Genomic DNA, 20,491 nt, shown 5'->3' with positions numbered 1-20,491 from the left:
AAGTTTATGATTTTTGATGGTCTTTTTCCTTTTTTTTTTTTTTTATTACGCATAGCATCATAATAAATCTAATAAAAGACCGAGAGAGCTTTCCGAGCTCCGCGCGAAAAAAAGTCGATGGAACGTAATAAAATAAAAAGTGTGTAAATAACATATTTGATGATGAATTGTGTTCCCACGTGATTCTGCCAAAGAAGAAAACCCCCTAATTTCCAAAAGAGGAATTATTAATTTCATATACATTTGTTTTTATAATTATTATTATTTCGCGTGCCGGGTTGGTCAAAAGACGACCGTCGTGGACGGCGTAATCTCTCTCTCTCCGAGCTCACGCGAGGAGGCAGCCGGAACGGAGCTCCGAAATCTCGCGGCGGCGGCGGCGGCGGCGGCGGCGGCGTTCTGGTTCTGTTCTCAAGCTCGCGGCTGCAGAAAGTTCGCCGATTGCAGAATTTGACGCGGTGGAATCGGCTCCTCATCGAGCAGTTTCGAGGGGACGGTCGGGAGGAAGGAAACGATGGCGTTGCAGACCGGGGTTTCCAGCTCCAAGGTTCTGATTCTCGTCGGCGCAGGTAATCGCCTCCTCCGTCCCGCTTCCGCCATGTTCAACCGCGATCGCCGGCGATTCGATTGGGCCGTTATTCGCTCGCCGGGCGGATTTTATTCAGGATTCGCGTTGAAGTTTCCGACCGCCTCTGATTTTCAGCTACGACTTGGCGATTTTGACTGGTCTTGAGCTTTTCCTTGAGGATTGAGTCGTCGGTTTCTGGTTATTGGATTCTATTTGTCAGTGCTAAGGTCCTGTATGCATCTTGCTGTAAATGAGTCGACGAGGAGTTCTTTGTTTTGTTCAATCGTTGGAAGGTTTCGCTCGGAATCCTGACAACGAGCTCTCTTTGCTACAGAGTGTTTTGTTCTGTTGGTGAAGGATTGAGTTTTTGTCGCTTGTCTGACATCTGACCGATTAAGCAGTTCCGATAACCTCTGGCCACCTGTCTCCCTTGTTGTGCAACAGGTTTGACTGGTTCCATCGTATTCAATAGTGGACGGCTTTCGGAGCTGGTTGCACAGCTTCAGGAAATTCTGAAGGGTGTTGATGAGGCCGGGGTCTCGTCCAACAAGTTTGATAGCGCTCTTCTTGCAGCTCAGGTATTGCAGAGCTATTTGCTATCCTTGATTAACTTCGATTTTGATACATTCGGTAGCCTCTAAAATTTGACAACAGAGTCTGTTTTTATAAGTAAGAACCGATATTCTAATCCTCATGCATTTGAGGAACAATTGTTCTTGGTGAATACTGCATGTTTGGAATTCTAATGTCGAGAAAATATAGAAGGATGAAACACGTGATCGGCTTTGTAATAGGATCCTTGTTCTAACGTATGAGGATCATCTATTATATCTATTGAAGGTCATCACTTTCACTCGAACTGATAATGATGGTTAATGAAGAATGGTAATTGAGATTATCTAGTTGCCGAAATCGACACTTTACCTAAGCATATAGGGTTTACTTGGTTATGCTTAACTTAATTTCAGTGCATACAGTTGTGGTTATCATTAATCTTTCTTGATAATTTAATGAGCAGACCATGCACTCTCCTGGGATTCACATCCATCTCTTCTTTATCTTTGACAGAAATGTCCTTTACCTACTGCCTCATTTCTCTTTGTGCCTTCAGATTAGGCAATTGGCACAAGATATCAAGGAGTTATCCTTGTCCGCTCCAATAACCATCTATAATGGGAACTCAACTTCAAGTGGTATGGACATATTACCCAATACTACATTGCAAAGCTTATATGGCTTGATGATTTCACAGCTTTTCGATTTACTGTGTCTAATGAGGATTTTCGGTTTCCTGTTGTCTTTTCTAATTAATCTTAACAAAATGAGTAAGTACTCTTTCCTCACGAAATTGGTACCTTGTTAATTTATTAGAGGAGTGTAATGAATTCTTACCAGCATGAAGTGCAGTTAAAAAGAAAATTCCTCTAGATCAAAAGATGATATTCATCTTAAGGAGCCAATTTTGTCTCGAATAATTGATTTGAGTGAATGAGAAGTAAAGAAATTAATAGTCTATCATGATTTGTTGCCTAAAGAGAATTTCATGTAGAATTTGCTTTATCTTTTCCCAAGAATGCTCTGTGTCTAATCCTGGGTTTCTTTCTTGAGCACGATCTCTTTAGGATCACTAAGATTGAGAGAGGGAATTAGTTATGTTCCTTCTCAGAGAGAGCAAGTGATAAAAAAATTTGTGAAAGAAGAGTGATAAGAGCAGCGATGCAGTCCATTGGTGGTTTCATAGCATCTGCCGACTTCTTAGTTTTCCTTGCTATGTTGCCGAATATCAAAGTTAGGACTTATGAGTGGTAATTGAGGCTTCATAGTTTGATAGGCTCTGAAAAAGCTACAGAAATGCAAATTGGGCTGTCATTTTAGTGAGGTGTGAGAATAGTCAAAAGAGGTAAAGAATTTTGCAGTTGTAGATAATGAAATGATGTAAAGGTCGATGTGAGGAGATTTTTTCCGCGTGCATTAGGCACTGTACTTTGTACTGGGTTTTTCCTTGACTCAACATCGTAATCTTCCATAACTGTCGATTTGAGAGGAATAGCTAATGAGACATGACATTCTCCTGGAGATCGAAACAGTTTCCACTTTCCAGTACTCTGACGAGAGGATTCGATGCACAATTTCCAAATCTCCGTGTCCAATTCTGAGGTTTAGCTGCATTTTTAGGGAGCTGCTTGCTAGAATTGTACTTGCTAAGTTTTTGATTTATACTTCAACCGATGGCTTCATTTTGACAGCTAATGGTAGAGCTGCCAGTTGTTAAATGATTTATGGTATCTGACTTGTGTAAATTATGTGACAATCCTGAGGGTGAAAAAGGTTTGTATATGTTGTGCTTTTGTGTTTCAATCATCTGGCAGCTTCAGCTTTTTACTTGTTCGTAATTTGTTATTGTAATATCTCATGTTAGCATCATAGATTGCTTGTTTGTTTATGGATACTTTTTTTGTTTGTGATTACAGGGAGTTATGCTTCTTACCTAGTACCAGCTGCTGCACTTGGAGCAATGGGGTATTGTTACATGTGGTGGAAGGCAATGTTTTTGACCCATACTCGACTTACAGTTTTTGATGCCTAAATATTACTGATTTGTGTTCCTCTGCACTCTCATTATTGCCGACTACTGCTACAAGGATATGTACTGATATAAAAATGGACTTTACAGGGCTGGTCGTTCACTGATGCCATGTTTGTTACGAAGCGCAATATGGCAAATGCTGTCACAACTGTGTCAAAACAATTAGAGAATGTGTCTCAAACATTGGCAGTAAGTCAGAGATGATGTTAATCTATAATTACTCCTTTCAGATTCTTTTCAAGCATGTTTGATATACTATAAGCATCAAATATGCAGACAACAAGGAGGCACCTATCAAAGAGGCTTGAGAGCTTGGATTGGAAGCTTGAGGAGCAAAAGGAGATATCCCAGCTTATTGCAGATGATGTAAGGAATTCTCTTTCTAACAGAATGTGTCTACATGCATCCGGACAACACACCCAACCTCCCCCAAAAAAAAAAAAAAAAAAAAAAAGCTTGATAGTCAATAGTCAGTACAATCTTCTGCTTGCACTTAGTCGAGCATAATCAGTTCCCCTCTTTGGGTGCATAAATTTGGTTGCCACTGCAAAGCAAGATGCATGATGCACTGTCCTCATCTTTACAAGTATGGATGAGAAAGATGTTTCATCTGGCGCAGAACTCACATTTGGTTGATATCAGTTATGCACACATGTACTTGCTTACCTATACCTGCACTATTGCAGGTAGATGACGTGAAGTTGAACTTATCTCAAATAGGACTCAATGTTGAAGTAATCCACCAGATGGTTTCTGGGTTGGTAAGCTTAAATTTTGACTTATGTTATTGTAATGATCCAGCTTTCTTGACTTGCTGGAGTGAAAGTTGGAACTTGCTTGATGTTGATCTTTTATTTTGACAGGAAGACAAAATTGAGCTGATCGAGAGCAAACAGGTGAGATTTTTTAACATATTCATACACCTGTTATAAGAAGTACTGCTCATAGTTCTTGGAGTTGATTGACTTTAATTGGTCTGTTGATTTATGCAGGATGTTACTAACTCTGGTTTATGGCATCTCTGTCAACTAGCGGATGGTTTTCAAGATGCCCAAAAGAGCAAAAAGATTAAGGTCAGCCTGCTTCGAGCTGAAAAAGAAAGAAAGAATAATCCTTTGAATGATATTTAGATGTGGATTTTGTGTTATTGACAAGTGAGGAGTGACAAATCTCGTGTGCAAGGAGATTTATGCATCTAGTTTTCTCCTTCTACATTGGCAGGATGTCAGTGGTACCAACAACTTGAGATTGCCATATGAGGAAACTTCTGCAAAGGTATGATCTCAAGGATATATTGTCCCTTCTTTTACTGTGGCTCTCTAATGATTCGCATGGTTCTGTTAAAACTTTCAGGGGCTTCAATTCATTTCCGAAACAAATGGATTGAGTGACATTGAAAATTCAATCACAAGTGCGAAGCAGAATGATGACAGTCTTGTAAAGGAAAAGGTTCCAATTACTACACGCAGAATACACAGATCTTATCAAGTTGGGATTTCATTGGCTCAGGGAATAATCTGAAACATGAAGTCCTTTTTTTTTTTTGGTCACAATATTTTCTCATTAGTTACCTGACTCACCTCTATTTTTTAGTCCCGGAATGTGGGATTAGATTATCAAATTGATAGGTGCATCCGATTGCTTTGTTACGCAGTTATGGCCACTTCATTCTGCTCAAATATTTGCTTGATTTTATTTGTTGTGTCAATAAGCTTTTGGTCGGCTGTAAGTGAAGATGACGCAACTACATTATTGTAAATTTGTTGATAAAGGGAGCTTTATTTCTGTCCCTTGTTTCAGTTAGTTATCATATTAGCTTGTGGGAGATTACCACTAGGTCTGTGCAATCGGATTGGTTTTGTCCAAGAATTGACCGGACTGCCTTGAAAGCCGGTCAAGTTCCAAAAATTTGGAACCGATCGGGACTGCTCCGGTTCCTGGTTTCAAATGAGAACCATCTTGGAGCCAGACCGAATTTGGAATCGATTTTATTAAACCTAAAAATCCTAGTTTTTCTTTTGGCATTTCTTTTTCTTTATTCTCTCCATCCTCACTTGGACACTTCACGATTCTCTCTCTCTCTCTCTCTCTCTCTCTCTCTCTCTCTCTCTCATTCGCAACTCACCGTCTTTGCTTTCTCGTGGCTTGTCCTCGCTTGTTCAAGTCTTGTAACCCTTGATCATTCCTAACTCGCCTAGTCTTGCTTGCCCTCGTTTATCTTTTATTATTTTGCTGTAAACAATGAACAAAGAAAGAACAAAATGCAAACGAGTTCTAGGGTAGACTCTTGAATCAGATTGTAAAAGCATGATAGGTTTTAAGATTAGTTCCACGACAAATGGGATAGGATTTAGGTTCCATGAATTATGAATCCATTCTAATATAATAGATTTCAAGTGTGGAACTTACTCATCTTGAAACCAATCACTTATAATTACTATCTTGATGATTATTTCACTTGCTCTCCATTATATCATTTATACTTGTCGCATTCTTGTTTTTCATCTTAACATCCCATTTAATGGTATTTTATTTGAACTTAGGAAAACAAAGTGGCGACATGATTGGTCTTCCAACAGTTTCTGATGTCTATCTCATTCTACCATTATAAAATTGAAATTAGAACTTGTGAATGGTTGAATGATATAAGATATACTGACCGAATATGTTTCTGACTCTGTTTCCTACTACGATGGAGAGATGGTTCATCCCTTTTCAACAACTCTAGCACTCAAAATCAACATCTATATGATCCCATCAGATTCAAAGTCGTGGCTTGGCTGATCTTGATGAAGAATCGATCAGGCATCAGATGTATCATCGGCCATGCTAATTGCTTATGTGCTGTGAAACGCCTTGTAAATCAAATCTATCGAAGCCGGCATCTTGTACTGCAACTCGCCGACTTCATCTTACACGGAAGTGACAACAAATTCCAGTTACAACGTGGGCCTCTTACTTATTTTAATTTCTTATTCCGAGAGAACATTATATCTTCCCACAATTATCTTGCCAGATATATGCAGTAAAGCTGAATGATCATGGTGTACATTCCCATCCAATCATCCACCAAAACTCGATCGAATTTTCCGAGTCGACGATTGGTTGGGGAAAGGCGGGAACACTTGATTTGGGCCTGGAAGCCCGTATTTCAAGTCCCGGCCCGGCCCAGATTCGACCACTCCGAAACCGACTTGGCTTCTTCCTCCTCTTCGCCGCTGAACGAGCCTTATCGTCGTCGTCTGAAGAAAGCGTCTAATTCACGGCCTCTCGCATGGACTAGCGTCTAATTTACGGCCTCTCGCATGGACTGGCTATAAAAACCTAGGGCTCGCAAATCTCCTCCTCCACACGCACTCCAATTCCGCGTAGATTCCCCAAAATCCTCTCAATTCACTTGCAGCTCGCAATCTTCTCTCGAACAGGTACGCCTCTTCGATCCTCGATTTTCTTCGTGCTTTCCTCTTTTTCGAGCTCGGGACGCCCTTCCAATCGATCGAGCTCGACCGATTTAGGTATAAAAAGTCCTCCTTTTTGTTCGATTCGATTCGATTCCCGTATCGGATCGCGCGATTTCTTGTTCTGTTTCGATTGATCTGTGTCGATGGGTGATGCGATGAGGCGTGACTGAGTTCTGGGTTTTTTTTTTCTTTGGCGTGTCTCAGTGCTTGAGGGGAATCCGCCGACATGCCGAAGAACAAGGGTAAGGGAGGTAAGAATCGGAAGAGGGGAAAGAACGAGGCCGACGACGAGAAGCGGGAGCTGGTGTTCAAGGAGGACGGGCAGGAGTACGCCCAGGTGCTCCGCATGCTCGGCAACGGCAGGTGCGAGGCCATGTGCATCGACGGGACCAAGCGGCTCTGCCACATCCGGGGCAAGATGCACAAGAAGGTCTGGATCGCCGCCGGCGACATCATCCTCGTCGGGCTCCGCGACTACCAGGATGACAAGGCCGACGTGATCCTCAAGTACATGCCCGACGAGGCCAGGCTGCTCAAGGCGTATGGTGAGCTCCCCGAGAACACCCGCCTCAACGAGGGTATCGCCGGAGGTCTGGAGGAGGACGAAGAAGGGCCTGGGGACGACTACATCGAGTTCGAGGACGAGGACATTGATAAGATATAAGCTGTTTTGTTTGCTGATGAAGCTTGGTTGAATTAGTTGGGATGTTGCATACTATTGAGCTGTGTTTTAATGTAGCGATTGGCAAAAAGGAAGATGTTGCGCTATAAGTGGACCACAGATGTGATTTAAACACATATGTAATACTGGAGTTATGCATCATATTTCGTAAATTTTCTTGTTGTGCAAGTGTTTTTGCTTTAGGGTTCTATGCCAAGTACTGTTTATTGAGGATTTATACTTGCATCTCTCTTGCTATCCTCTAGTTCTTTACATGTCATCGGTCTTCAAGCTAATGCATTTTGGTGTTAGCACTTAAGTTGTGAGATCAAAGGTCTGTACTTGAAGAGGGACATCAATCCCTTTGACAAAGGTATCGATGCTTTGGGTTTGTGCCTTAGGGTGTGTCCTGATCAAGGGGATAAGTACTTGGGAAAAGGAGATTCGTTGGTGCGAGTGTGCATTACCTATATGTTAAGCTTAGGGAGTTGGAAGGCAATTCAGCTGGTGATGTGTGCTGATTTGTTTTTTTTCTTTTTCTTTTTCGGGTCACAGAGATGAAGTGAGCTAATTGCAGGTTCATGGGTGTTACTGGAAATAGGAAGTGAAACGGTCTTGAGGATAGTACATCCATCATTAGCTCACACGATAAGGCTATTTTGACATGCATCAGTTGGCTATCCCCTGCACTACAGTAAGAGAAATGATAGTGTTGTAATGTCTTGCGCCTTTACCTTAATAGCAGGTACTGTAAGTTGATTCAGACCTTATATTGAAGTTGTTAGAACACTCATGAAACTCATATGTCTAGCAAATCATATGATAATGCGAAAGCATTTGATACATACATTTACAGAGGAAATTCTGGCAGGCATCTGAGAGTCTTAAACTGCTATATTTACTGGATGCATTAACTGACTTGTCTTGCTGGGTTAATTGGCCAGCAGCAGGACGTCGTGTTGTGTGCATTTTGTGAGGCGTTTGCTAGGATTCTGAATCATGGCATATGATCTCGTTCTTGCTCTCCATTTGCTGCTTGAGCTTTCTGTCTGTTCCACTTCCAACATCATCCGATGAGCTTTCCCCAGATGCCTGAAAAATTAGGTGTTACTTGGCAGTAAGTTACATTTATATTGCACGAATCTTCTGACTTCAAACGGACCCAACCAAACTAGTTCTGCTACTTAGTTCCTACTTAGTTCCTAAATTGGTGAACGTACCAGAGCATGCGTGATTGCTTTGCTGTATAAGTGCCTTACCTGAGCTGAGACTCGAAAGAGTTCTACCTTTGCATACTCCTTTGGACATTGTTGGCTTGGCACTGTTTTCCGCCTTGATACACTTCTCTTGTTAGTAGCTTTAGGCCTGATTCTAGTTGGCTTTAAGTTCTTCCCAACCCCTGTAGCTCTGACTGACAAGGCCTCGAGATGGACAGATACTTCGTTGGATCCGCAACTTTCGATTTCTTCTCCTGCTACATCAAGCAGTCTTTTCTTGACTCTGTTCCTTGGCGGAATTTGCATGTTCACATGACTTCCGACTGATGGACTCTCTAAAACGCGAGTTGCCATCCATCTTTCGAGCCAGCTCCAACTCATGTTGGGTTCTCTACCTTCTGTTCTTGTTTGCCTCTTCTTAGAACAAATCCTTAGCTACAAACATGCAGATCGTTATATACTGGAGCCCGGTTCTAGCTGTCAAACCATGTTTTCTTAGGTCGGTTGGATGTACCTGTTGGGAGAATGCATATGCCAGAGCTCTCTCCCGCCTGGTTGTAGCTTCCAGTCTGCTTTGAATCCTCATTTTCGATATGTTGCTACTTACCGTGCTATCGTCCCACTCTTCCTGCAACATTGACGCACACAGAAGTTACACAGCGAAGGTACAGTCATAACTTTCGAGATTATTGTTGGAGGTTCTGAAGCACGGTTTTTGCTGTCCCACCATATGTTGGGTAGAGTCGGGATCAGTTTCGATTCACTTCTAGAGTCCTGGAACGTCGCTGTGTGGAAGGAACTTCTGTGGTCCATCAACACTTAGACGTGTTTACCTCGTTTGATTTGGAAACATATTTTCACGTTGATAAAAACTGGTGGAAGATGTTCATATCCGTGTTCATGTTTATTGATATAGGATTGTAGAGGAAAAAGAGTTTGGTTTCTCATCTCAGGACGCTTTGGTCACTAATTGAATTTGAGGATCAAGCTGAAGTGGGAGAGAGATAAAAATGATGATCTTGGTAAAATGATCTCAGCCGTTTGGCAGTTTCAGCCTGAATTGGTGTGTTTTGCTTTTCAATCTAATGGTGAAAATCTGTGGAGGCATGGTCCCGTGAGGGACCACAGACTCACCCAAGTAAAATGGCCCATTTAGTGCCAAACATTTATGGTGAAGTTTCTGGCTGTTAAGGTGCAGGAATGTTAGAAGTAGCCACTATGGCCACCAATTTTACCTTTGGCTTTGAGACTTGAGTTCTGTGTTTGTGCTTCTGGTGACTGGTAGCCAACTTCTCGTCTTGTACTGCGAATACTTGCACAGAATTTGCTGTTTGAACTTCCAAGGATGTACCAATGGAGCCCTTGCTTGGGCTCTCTGCTGCCGACACTGTACATTGCTCGCTCCTGCTCACTGATATATCTTCCACGTTCTTACGCCTAGCCTGAATTTGTGACGCAACAGTTGTTTTAGCACTTACAACGCAAATGGCAATTGTACCTAACTTATCCTAATTGACACTGCCGATGAGTAAACATTGGTTCAAGATAAACTTCGTGTGCTAGTGGATTGTATCCTGGAACTTGATATTGTGGCCTCACCAGGAATCTTCGGAAAGCTGATTGAATGATCATAGCTGCATCGTCTTCATGGAACAATCTGGACATTGAATTCTCTCGCTCTTCTGACGAACTTTCCTTCTCCCCATTACTTTCGATGTCCGGTTCAGTTTCTACAAATAGTGGACTAATTGTGGCTTCATAGCTCTTGACAGAAGCCGAATCTTCCTCCGCCAGAACCGAATTGAACTCATCACCGCACAGGTACGATCTCACAACGCTCCATCTCATCCTCTCGGCCACACCACTTCTTGCCTGATAGAATCAAACAGATCGCAACCAACACAAGTTACCAACATGATCTTAGCAGGGAGACACATTTCCAAGGTGAAGAACATACGTTGGTCTCGTGCGGACCGGAGGGTCGGCTTCTGGAGAAGACACTCTTCACCAGCTCTCCAGTGAGACCCATCTTTGATCTCCACCCACCAGCCGCAGAGCAGGAATTCTCTAATGAGTCTTTCCCGGAATTACACAGAAGCTTGTGGAAATGATAACAGATCTCTCAGATATGTAGCAAGAACCAAAGTACAGAGAAGCGGAAAAAGTAAGTGAAATCTTTCAGCATTCGATGTGATTGCTGGGTGATCAGTTCCTTATAAAAACGGGATGATTAGTTAATCAGCACATGCAGGGCAGAGCTTTCTTTCTGTGGGGTTTGCCTGTGAAGCAAAACTTTAGAGCTGGACTTGAAGGACCCTTTATCGTCAAGAAATAGATAAGAGAAACTGAAAAAGCGAGAGGCTGAGCTAGTAAAGGATGGATGGATCCGAGACGGACATATAATTCGGCTTAGCTTTTCTTTTCTTTCTTTCGTGGCCAGTCGCTTTGTGCACATGGCTCTCGCCCCCATTGGCCTCCTGGAATAGTTCTGTGCTTGGTGGGGTGGCTACGCCTGTCGATTCTTGCTTCTTAAGCCTCGTTCCCCGGCCGAGTCCATCCGTTTCCTATCTTGGGTCATTACCTTAGGTACTTCGGTCGATCATCGTCAGGGCAAGGAAGCAGGAATGGTCCGGAAGTGGGTCTTTGTGTTTTGATTCATTAGTTCTTCAATAAATATTGTAGCGTGTAATCTTGAGTAGTAGATAATTAAAGTATTAAAATTATTTGTACTTGCTTTGTGAGGAATTGAACTGGTATGATCCGTCTAATCCACGCACATGCTTTTGTCCCTTAGTGACTCGGCCGATCAAGACTTCCTGGACACCGAGATCTCCAAGGAAACAGAGGAGGGAAAGGGCAAAAACGGCAATGACGAGGAAGAGCTAAGGCAGGGGGGCAAAAGAGGAAGACTGATGTTTTTCTTTGTCGGCGGATCCCTCCTCCGTCGACTCAGATGTTAAATCACGAGAAAGGACCCGAATTTTGTCTCAGCTCCTGTGCTGTTTCGCATGCCTTGGCGTATTGGCCAGGCTAAAACCTGTTCTGCGGCATCCAATTGATAAAATGTCAAAGAAGCTAAAGCGAAGCATAATGGTGACGGGGAGGTCGGCAATTCCTGTTCCGTCGCAAAACATGAATTTCAAACCCTTTCTTTGCTCATCAAATTATTCATGAAATTGTTGATAATTTGTTCATAAAACAAATAAAGAGGTGCTTTATCTCATATCGAAAAGATGTGAGTGCACACGTGGACGAGATTTGACACTAACCAACGATCATTATTTTTATTTATTGAAAATTCGGATTTATTTTTACAAAAATTAATTATAAAATCTTATTAAAACAATATGACTGTTCACGAAAAGTTACAGCTATTTTTTATTTATTATTTATTTAAATTTCGAATTGTGTATGTCTTTTCAATGTAACCTTTGAGACGTACTTGTTCATTTTATAATCTTTCGTGAAAGGTTGCTTTTGTTCTTTTGCAACCTTTTGAATGGTTGCCTCTATTCAAAAGACAAATATAAATACGTTTGTTTTGAGATCAAACTTCTTCTTTCATTTTTTTTGTTTTCCTAGAAATTACAACCATTATTTTTTTAATTGTTTCCTATGAGAGACCCTGAAGAAATACTAGAATTGATCTTTAGTATTATCAATTTTGAGGCTTTGTTGTATTATTGAGGATATTTGCCAATGACCATTAATAACGTTGTGGGGCAAATAAATCCTTAAAGAAATTAATACCACGTCTCAAAATCCGACTTGAGTATTCTAAAGATCCGACTTCATGGTAACTTCGGTTTCCTAGCAAAATCAGACTATTTTTCGGAAGAAAACTAGCTAGGATTAGGAATGTATATATGTACTGTAACGTAGCTGGACATGATCGAGGACGTTTTTGATGACTTGCCCACAATCCCAAATCGGCTCAACAAGGCCGACCATAATCTTTTGGACCATTATTTTGGTAGGTCGTTGCTTTATAGGCCCAATAGGTACTTGGACTCGAAAGGCTAATCATGCAATGGCCACAAACATTGAGGTAAGCCGGTATTAGTTTGGGTATTCAAGCAGGTTAAAGTGGGGGCGTGCCGCGTGCGGGCGCAATGGGGAAGAGGGAGGTGGGGCTTGGGGGTGGGGCTCGGTCTATTAGAATATTTAAATAATAAATCATATTTTTATTTAATAATTTAAATTTTAGAGCACTTAATAGAGATTCCACCAAATCTCACGGATGCCACATAAGAGGCTGTGAAAAAGTCCAAAGTCTAACATTGAGCGAGGTAGGGTTTGAGAGAGCCCGAGTCCGCATTTAATGAAAGGCAGTTGGCTTGCCTTTTGCGCATTACCTCTAAGTTAATTATTTTTCTCGACCCCATCAAAAAAAAAGGGTGCCGACAGTTTTCACATCATTAAAAAGAGGATATTGTTGAAAGAGAGCTTCTGATTTGCGACGTGAGAAAAAAGAGAAAAGACAAGCCACCCTCCACATTCGGACCACATAGTTCCCTCTATCCCTAAGCTGGAAAATGTCCAACTTTTGAGATATGAAATAGGAAATTGACACCTGACCTTTTATTTCTTTATTTGGCTTCCCTTCTTATATATTACTACCTTGCCACTCAAAATTATTATGTTTAATAATCACATTTGCTGTGACAAATAGTTGCAGTTAAGTCTGGAATCTCAATTCAATGGGAAAGGGGAAGTTTTCTTTTAATATAACTAATCAAGAAAATAATTTCCATGTAAAAATTAGTAACTTGAGAGGATTTTGTGCATAAAATCTCCCTATGCGTCAAGTCAAGTCAATATGATCCACCGCATCAGTAGTTTTATTCATTTTTTTTTATTTAAGGTGAATTATTTTTCTTTGATATATTATTTTGACGCATAACGGACTCTTTGCATGATTATGAGGACTCGTGATTTTTACATAAAATTAATGACTTTTTCAATTTTTACATTCTATTTTGTATTATTTTATCAATATCAAGTCACTGAATTTTTTATTAATTTAAAATGAATGGAAATTCACTCGTAAGTCTTAAAAACAACCGTTCTTTTACCTAAAAAAAAAATACCTTTCTCGTGATATTACTGGGAAGGCCAACAAGTTCTGGCTTTTTACAACTTGCCCCAAACAGGCACAAACCACTGCCAACTTGCCATACTGATCTACACAATCAGAACAACTCTCAAGCATAAATCAACGAGTCAACCAGCTCAACGCAAGAATACTTGATCAGTTAAAGCACATACAAACCGAGGTTTTTCGGCTTACACAACACTCAAACCATACCCATGCCCATAGAGCCCTGAAGAGTTTAACTATCGTAGATACTAGGTCCAAAAATCCCCGATTCGATTCATCCGATTTAAGCAACAAAATTTTCTGGAAAAATAGCTTTACGAGAAGCGTAAAAGTTACTTCCGAGAAACAGAGCACCGAGTGAAGAGTTCTTCACATTCATGTCCAATCAATGACCACTCCACAGACATCTGAAGCACTCGCCTAAAGCAGAAACGACGCAACATACATATAAAAATAAGCATGTAAATGAAGATATAAAATCGTGCGGATTGCTTAAGTGGGAAAAGCCCAGGAGGCCATCATTGCCCAACCCAATCAATCGAAGAGAGGCTCTGACCACAGGCAGCCTTCATCGTAGGACGGGACAGACGAAATTACGGAGAGCCGCCAGCAGCCCAAAGCGGCGGCGGAGGGAGGGTGGCTCAGTCGCCGTTCGGGAGTCCTCGCTCACCTGCTCGAACTAGATCGAGGAGTGCCTTCTCTCTCTCACATGGGCTCTAGCCTCTTGCCCTTTTTCGTCACGCCCTGATGCAATTCAACACAAAACTAGGCAATTGCAATGAAACATAAGATTTAATTCTGTATACCGAGCGAAATAACAATTGCAATGAAAAATAAGAGTCCATGTAAATGAAGCAAGCAATAAAAATGTGAGAAAAATGAAGATGGAAAGGAGATGGGGTTTTCTTGTGTATTTTGGAATCTTTTTTAGGGCCGACAATATTGTAAATGTACACTCTTATAATATATAGGTAGTTGGTAGATGGGGAAATACAATCTTTGCCCTTATATTAAGGATAGATGTATAGTTGTGATTGAGCATGTATTTATATATAAAGAGTCACCTCCTCCTCATTTTTATTATCTCACAAGTAATGGATATTCAAAACTTTCTCCGTAAAGTTTTGATCTTTAAAGATATTTGTGAGTGTGAGCGATTAAGGATTACTTGGGAAGAAATTCGTAAGACCGCAAACGCTAAATCAACCGGCCTAGAACACAAAGTTCCATGAGATCAAGGTTTCATTGCAATAGCCATCAACCAAAGCTCCCTCACAAACTTACGAAATAAATTTAAGCAAATAGACTAAAAATATTTCTTGGTCAATAGCAACTTAAGAAAAATGTTTTCCAGCCAAAAAAAGAGAGAAGTGAAAAGTGAAGAAGATGTGTTTCATTCTATCTAAGAGATCATCTCCCATGTTGTTTTCGTTGCCGAAGTGAATAATCACCATTCACATCCTCACGTACAAATTCTTTATGCACTCTTTATTATCTGAGTCATTAGACCCCTCTCTTCTTCAAGCTCTCATTGCTCTCTCTCTCCTCTCAAGTCTCAAGTCCAACTGGAGAGGAACGAAAACCACAAGTAACCATGTCTTTAATGTGATGGGGTCACAAATTGTGATTTTGCACGTCGTGAGTTTCAGTGAGTTAGTACATGTCGGTGTCCATTCTATGTCCTGATTTCATTAAAGTCCAACTTCAATCATGGCGAGGTTCATTTCACTTAACATTGCTTTTGTTTAGGGCATGCTACTGGACTCTTGCAATCAGGTCTTACGGGTTTGTAAATATTATTTCTGTTTTTAGGCTTGAAAATATCAAGGAAACGTTGATTGGTGATTGCTAGTGGAAAAAAAAAATGGCAATTTTCCTCGCGGTGGGATTATCTAATCCAAAGCTCAAGGACAGCAGAAAATATCAATACATGAGTACTAACAGGAGTTAAACGAGACCCCGTCCTCTTGCAGAGGAGGCAAAGCACCGTAACCGTAATAAAAGTTCAGATCAAGTGTCAGAAAAAATGATCGACTTTAAATACGGATTGATTTGAATTGAAAATGAAAGATTTTCTCTAAACTAGAAAACCGTCGAGAAATGATCCATCAAACTTTCATGGTTGAATAGCATTACCATTTCATCTTTTTTATTATTAGCTTATATTTGAGTATATATTTTTACCAATTTACGTTATCATCTTAGTCCCCATTAGCTATCCATGTATCTCGTTCTATAAATTTTACAAGACAATCCCAACATTTAAGTTACTCATGTAAGACCCACCGGTATCAAATTTTAGGAAATTAAAGTACAAAAAAAGTTTAAAACATATCACAATGGTACCAATTTAGTTATAAAACTTCAATTAAAACAATTTAGTTATAATATTTTTGATAATTTACCAATATAGTTCATTTGGCCAAACCATTAACATGGATACAAGCTGTCCTACATGATACGTTGGCGTTGGCGAAAACATGAGCAAATTATTGAAATTTTAGAAAATCTGAATTTCTTAATTATATCTTTGTTTTTTTTTCATTTTTCTTTACTTTTTTTTTTCCAACTGTGGGCTGACCAGGGTGTTGCACCCTTGCCAGCAAGGGCCTCTTGGGGATGGCGTCAGGCCCTCATCCAGATCCAAGGGAGGATCGAGTTTCTCGTGTGATTAGTGGAAGACATTTAAACAAGAACCTCAAGTTATTCCCGATTGTAACTAATACGCTTATTCGTGCATCAAGCCTAGACCCGTTAAACGGGTGGGTCGGGTCGGGTTTGGGTCGGGTCATAAATGGTCCGACCCAAATCGACCCATTTAACCCGTTTATAACCCATTTATTATAGTACAAAATTTTTAACCCATACCCGACCCGACCCGTATCCAACCCATACCCGACCCATTTAACGAAACCTAAAAAAGTTTATATATATATTTTTAAATGATATTGCTAAAATGGTTTTATACAACACAAATTTAATGGATAATTTTTATAATTTTTAAAATAATTATTTTTTAAAAAATCGAATTTTAATTATTTTTATTTTTTAAAAATTAATTTTTTATTTTTATTTTTAAAAAATTATTTTTATTTTTATTTTTTTAAAATTTAATTTTTTAATTATTTTTATTTTTAAGAATATAATATTTAATTTTCTTTTTCTTTTTCTTTTTCTTTTTTTCTTTTTCTTTTTCTTCTTCTTCTTCGGTGGCCACCCGCCGCCACGACGACGGCATGGCGGCCACCTGTGGCGAGCCTCAGCTCGCCGGCTCGCCGACGCCGGCGAGCTCAAGGCTCGCGGATCCGGCGAGCTCGAGCTCGCCGACGTCGGCGGCTCGAGTCTCGCCCAGATCCGGCGAGCTCGAGCTCGCCGGCGCCGGCGAGGCGGAGTCTCGCCGGATCGGCGAGGCTCCGGATCCGGCGAGCTCGAGGCTCGCCAGCGTCGGCGAGCTCGAGCTCGCCCCTCGCCGGATCTGGCGGCTCGAGCCTCGCCGGACATCGGCGAGGCCTCCGCCTCGCAGATCTCGGCGAGCTCGAGACTCGCCGGCGTCGGGCGAGCTCGAGCTCGCCCCTCGCCCGACGCCGGCGAGTTCGAGTCTCGCCGGATCGGCGAGGCTTGAGCCTCGCCCGCCGCTCGCCGCCGGCGAGGCGAGGCTCGCCGGCCGGTCGCCGGCCATCGCCGTCTTGGCGGCCAGGAGGAAGAAGAAAGAAAAAAATAAGAAGAAAAAATAAAAATAAAAAATAATTATAATTTCAGTTTTTATAAAAAAAAAAAAAAAATTGTAAAGTTAAAGAGAGGAGAGAGATGGTGGAATTTTGAGTGAAAATAAATAGGTTCATTTTTAATGGGTTGATAAATGGGTCATAAATGGGTAAACTCTCTAACCCATTTAAAACCCATATATCTTAATCTTGACCCATTAAAACCCATTATGGGTGCGTTATGCAACCCATTTAACACCTCTAATCAAGCCATGTGATTCGGTGATGATGCAATAGCGATGGAGAGATCTAATTCGCTTCCAGCGTATGGAATGAGATGCGAAGCATTTCATACCCAGAGTCATCAAAATGAAAAGTTGAAAGCTTCGGCATGTAGAGTAACAATTGAGTTGATCGATAAATACAGAGTTGACGGAACAAACCCCAATTATTGACACTTAAATTTTGGCGATCTAGTCATTTATTTATTGCATAGAAAATTATGAGTTAATTTTACCCCTGAAAAAATATTAATTACATAACATATAAATTTAGGTACATTTATTTTTAGTTTGCATGTTTTGCATTTATTTTTTGGACCCATGATGGATGAATTTGAATTAGTGATACTGAGCTTTAACTTGGCAGGCCAGACTAAGCCTACGAAGCGAGCAAATTGGTCAAAGCCCTTTTTTTTCATGATCGAAAATTATCTCGTAAAAAATAGAAATTTTGAAATTTTTCTGTGATATGATGGAATTTTTTTGGATAGGGCAAGTGGAAAAGCAAATATTGTGTTCGGCAAGACGAATATTGCGTTTGGAAAAAAAGAATTTTCGTGAATATCGATTTGAAAAAATTGAAACTTTAATCCTTGACCTATAAATAGGTTGTTTGCGTAGTGTTTTAAGGAGGCCACGTGACATTGAATACATGGCCACACAATACGGAGAAGAGAACGTACAGAGAGTTCGTGAGCGCTCTTGAAGACTGAAGAGGGCGATGAAACGGGTGTTGTTTATAGTCATCCTCGTGAGTGCGATCTGACGATTTAATTGGACGTCCACTCACAAAAGGAGGCTACGATCTCAACACAAAAGCCACGAGAAAGAAAGGCAGCCAGGCCTTTCTCTGCGCCGCACCAACGACAAACCCGGGAGATCCTCGTGACGCCGTCCTACGACATCCTTGCTACTATTTGCGACGATGATCGAGCCCGCTGCCTCAACCCGCGACAGCTCAAGCCAACGTCGATGATTTTGTTGTGCCCCGAAGCCATCAAGCGTCACACACTCCAACGAGCGTCACACACTCCAACGGAGTTTTTTGTCTTTCACCTCTTGCGGCTTTTTTTTTTTTTTTTTTTGTCTTTCTATCCTTCTTACACTCACTTTCGTTTGCCCCCCTTTTTATTTACGCGCTATATTTTATCGTGCATGGCTCCGGTTGACATGTCACCAAACCTGGCTCAAATTCTTTGAACTCTTCGGTGAATTATTTGCAGGTTGACCCGTGAAGATCGTGACTTGGTGTGACCTTCAGCAAACATCCAGCGAATTCACGAGTACCTCCACAGTGAAGTCTTAGTGGGCTTTTGGTCAGTACCAAGCCCACCAAATCTAGTGCTACTCCAATTCACGATTCTTCTTTCTTGCAGATTTGTTGAGGCGTGGATTTCACGAGCGAGAGTCACCAGACCGTGAGCTTCGCTGCTTCCTTGGTCTCGCTGAGAGTATAATAATTCCTCACGCGGGAGTCCATTGTTGGTAAACATCCATCCCCGCTTGCTTGTACGAACACCCCCATCGCGGCAATCCTTTACCGAGAAGCACATTGCGCCGAATCTTGCCCGCCAACCATTACTGGTCATCCTGAGTTGATTTTGTTGAGTTCAAATTTGATAATATTATTTACGGAATTAGGTAATTATCTTATCTAAATTTGATTTGAATATTTATTGCCTAATACATGCTCTTCAATATTTTACATGCATATTTGAATGATAGGCGTATTTCCTGTTAGGGTTTATTGCCTAATTCGCAATTGTACACGATTTTTTTATTCCACCTACAATACTTTAAATGGAATAATTAATTACACGGAAATAAAATTGATATTTTGATCTTTAAGACTTAAGATTAATTTATTAATTTTATAAGCGAAATAATCAAGTTTGAATTTCAATTCGAATGGTGGATAACATTTTTTATGACCATGGATGATTGGGGGTTCATCTCTTAATTGTTATGTTTATCTTGAAAATACAAAAAAAAATTGCATTTACATTTCATCTAGATTAGAATTGATTGCATGATAGGTTAGTTTAAAAAAAAAAAAATGCATGTTTAGAAGGCATTTAGAATAGATAACATTTCACTTTAGTTAGATTTTTATTTTTAGTGATTTTAATTACGAATTTTCATAAAAAAAAAAAAATTATAAAAAAATCATGCGCATGTCATGTAGGACTAGATTCATGAAATGCTCGTCATCTAGTGATTCTTTCATTTAGTTAGAAATTACTCGTCATTAGAATTAGGTCATTTGGTTAATTTAAATTGCATATTTAATTGTTGCATTTCTTTAATTTCGAATTTCATGGAAAATATATAAAAAAAATAGAATAAATCAATTTCATGCTTCAGGATAGACTGCACACTTATTTATGTCATATCGTTTAGGTCATATTACCATGACATATCACTTCACGTTAGATTAGTAGCATGCATTGCATATGGATTAAATTCTCATTGAATAAGTGAAAACAAAAAATTGAGTGATTGCGTATTAATTAGAAATCATATTTAGGACTGTTGATGTGAATCATGATCAAACAATGTAGATGTTTTCGTTGCTATGAGGTAAGTTTTGTAATTTATTAATTACTTTCTTGGGTGTTAAATTGGTGGTTTGCGAGTACCCGCATGATCACCTCATATGTTAGGAAAGTGAATTAAAATTAATTCAAACTGCTTACAAAACATTGTTTCAAAATTAAAAGAGAAAGGTACCGAAAAGGCGTTAGAGAAATCTAACCCCATATCCAAAATCTTTAGTTCGTAGAAGTGAAATAATTCTCTCATTATTTTATTTAAGTGTCTAATCGACATACCGTAAACTGATTAGTAGTGACTCCTGATTAAAAATTAATTACTTATTAAGAACTTGAACCTAAGTCACGAATTGGTATGA

General features: G+C 40.3%; 3 protein-coding genes across 7 annotated transcripts; 2 read left to right on the top strand and 1 right to left on the bottom strand.

The window, feature by feature from the left end:
- The first annotated feature begins 275 nt into the window (after positions 1-275).
- LOC104434967 (hypothetical protein) lies at positions 276-4,954 on the top strand. Its single transcript, XM_010047809.3, has 11 exons — positions 276-569; positions 1,013-1,146; positions 1,680-1,761; positions 3,040-3,110; positions 3,243-3,344; positions 3,432-3,521; positions 3,842-3,916; positions 4,019-4,051; positions 4,148-4,228; positions 4,377-4,430; positions 4,509-4,954. The coding sequence occupies exons 1-11, from the start codon at positions 515-517 to the stop codon at positions 4,674-4,676; spliced, it is 945 nt and encodes a 314-aa protein (XP_010046111.2). The 5' UTR covers positions 276-514; the 3' UTR covers positions 4,677-4,954.
- Positions 4,955-6,418: 1,464 nt separating this feature from the next.
- LOC104434950 (eukaryotic translation initiation factor 1A) lies at positions 6,419-7,511 on the top strand. 2 transcript variants are annotated; one of them, XM_010047794.3, is made up of 2 exons: positions 6,419-6,580; positions 6,821-7,511. In XM_010047794.3, the coding sequence occupies exon 2, from the start codon at positions 6,843-6,845 to the stop codon at positions 7,278-7,280; it is 438 nt and encodes a 145-aa protein (XP_010046096.1). In that variant the 5' UTR covers positions 6,419-6,580; positions 6,821-6,842; the 3' UTR covers positions 7,281-7,511. The 2 variants fall into 2 exon arrangements, with proteins under 2 accessions (XP_010046096.1, XP_010046102.1); XM_010047800.3 differs by having other exon boundaries at positions 6,424-6,670.
- Positions 7,512-7,997: 486 nt separating this feature from the next.
- On the bottom strand, positions 7,998-11,142 carry LOC104434928 (protein IQ-DOMAIN 1). 4 transcript variants are annotated; one of them, XM_039312834.1, is made up of 7 exons: positions 10,892-11,142; positions 10,452-10,592; positions 10,094-10,366; positions 9,730-9,936; positions 9,009-9,122; positions 8,498-8,929; positions 7,998-8,369 (listed from the first exon to the last, which is right to left on the bottom strand). In XM_039312834.1, the coding sequence occupies exons 2-7, from the start codon at positions 10,521-10,523 to the stop codon at positions 8,262-8,264; spliced, it is 1,206 nt and encodes a 401-aa protein (XP_039168768.1). In that variant the 5' UTR covers positions 10,524-10,592; positions 10,892-11,142; the 3' UTR covers positions 7,998-8,261. The 4 variants fall into 4 exon arrangements, with proteins under 4 accessions (XP_039168768.1, XP_010046076.2, XP_010046083.1 ...); XM_010047774.3 differs by lacking the exon at positions 10,892-11,142 and having other exon boundaries at positions 10,452-10,885; XM_010047781.3 differs by lacking the exon at positions 10,892-11,142 and having other exon boundaries at positions 8,537-8,929; positions 10,452-10,885.
- Positions 11,143-20,491: the final 9,349 nt, after the last annotated feature.

Source organism: Eucalyptus grandis, chromosome 1, assembly GCF_016545825.1.
Source record: "Eucalyptus grandis isolate ANBG69807.140 chromosome 1, ASM1654582v1, whole genome shotgun sequence".
Classification (NCBI taxonomy): Eukaryota; Viridiplantae; Streptophyta; class Magnoliopsida; order Myrtales; family Myrtaceae; genus Eucalyptus; species Eucalyptus grandis.
Note: the sequence above shows the minus strand (reverse complement) of the source record. Positions and strands in the feature narration are given on the sequence as shown.

What these genes read in the sequence shown, in the direction of transcription:
- LOC104434967 (XM_010047809.3), top strand. Translation starts at nt 515, where the DNA reads ATGGCGTTGCAGACCGGGGTTTCCAGCTCCAAGGTTCTGATTCTCGTC. An exon ending in TCTGATTCTCGTCGGCGCAG is followed by an intron (nt 570 to 1,012) that starts GTAATCGCCTCC and finishes GTTGTGCAACAG; the next exon opens with GTTTGACTGGTTCCATCGTA. An exon ending in GCGCTCTTCTTGCAGCTCAG is followed by an intron (nt 1,147 to 1,679) that starts GTATTGCAGAGC and finishes TTGTGCCTTCAG; the next exon opens with ATTAGGCAATTGGCACAAGA.
- LOC104434950 (XM_010047794.3), top strand. Translation starts at nt 6,843, where the DNA reads ATGCCGAAGAACAAGGGTAAGGGAGGTAAGAATCGGAAGAGGGGAAAG.
- LOC104434928 (XM_039312834.1), bottom strand. Translation starts at nt 10,523, where the DNA reads ATGGGTCTCACTGGAGAGCTGGTGAAGAGTGTCTTCTCCAGAAGCCGA. An exon ending in CCGGTCCGCACGAGACCAAC is followed by an intron (nt 10,367 to 10,451) that starts GTATGTTCTTCA and finishes TGATTCTATCAG; the next exon opens with GCAAGAAGTGGTGTGGCCGA. An exon ending in CTCAAGTCTCAAAGCCAAAG is followed by an intron (nt 9,123 to 9,729) that starts GTAAAATTGGTG and finishes TCAATGTTGCAG; the next exon opens with GAAGAGTGGGACGATAGCAC.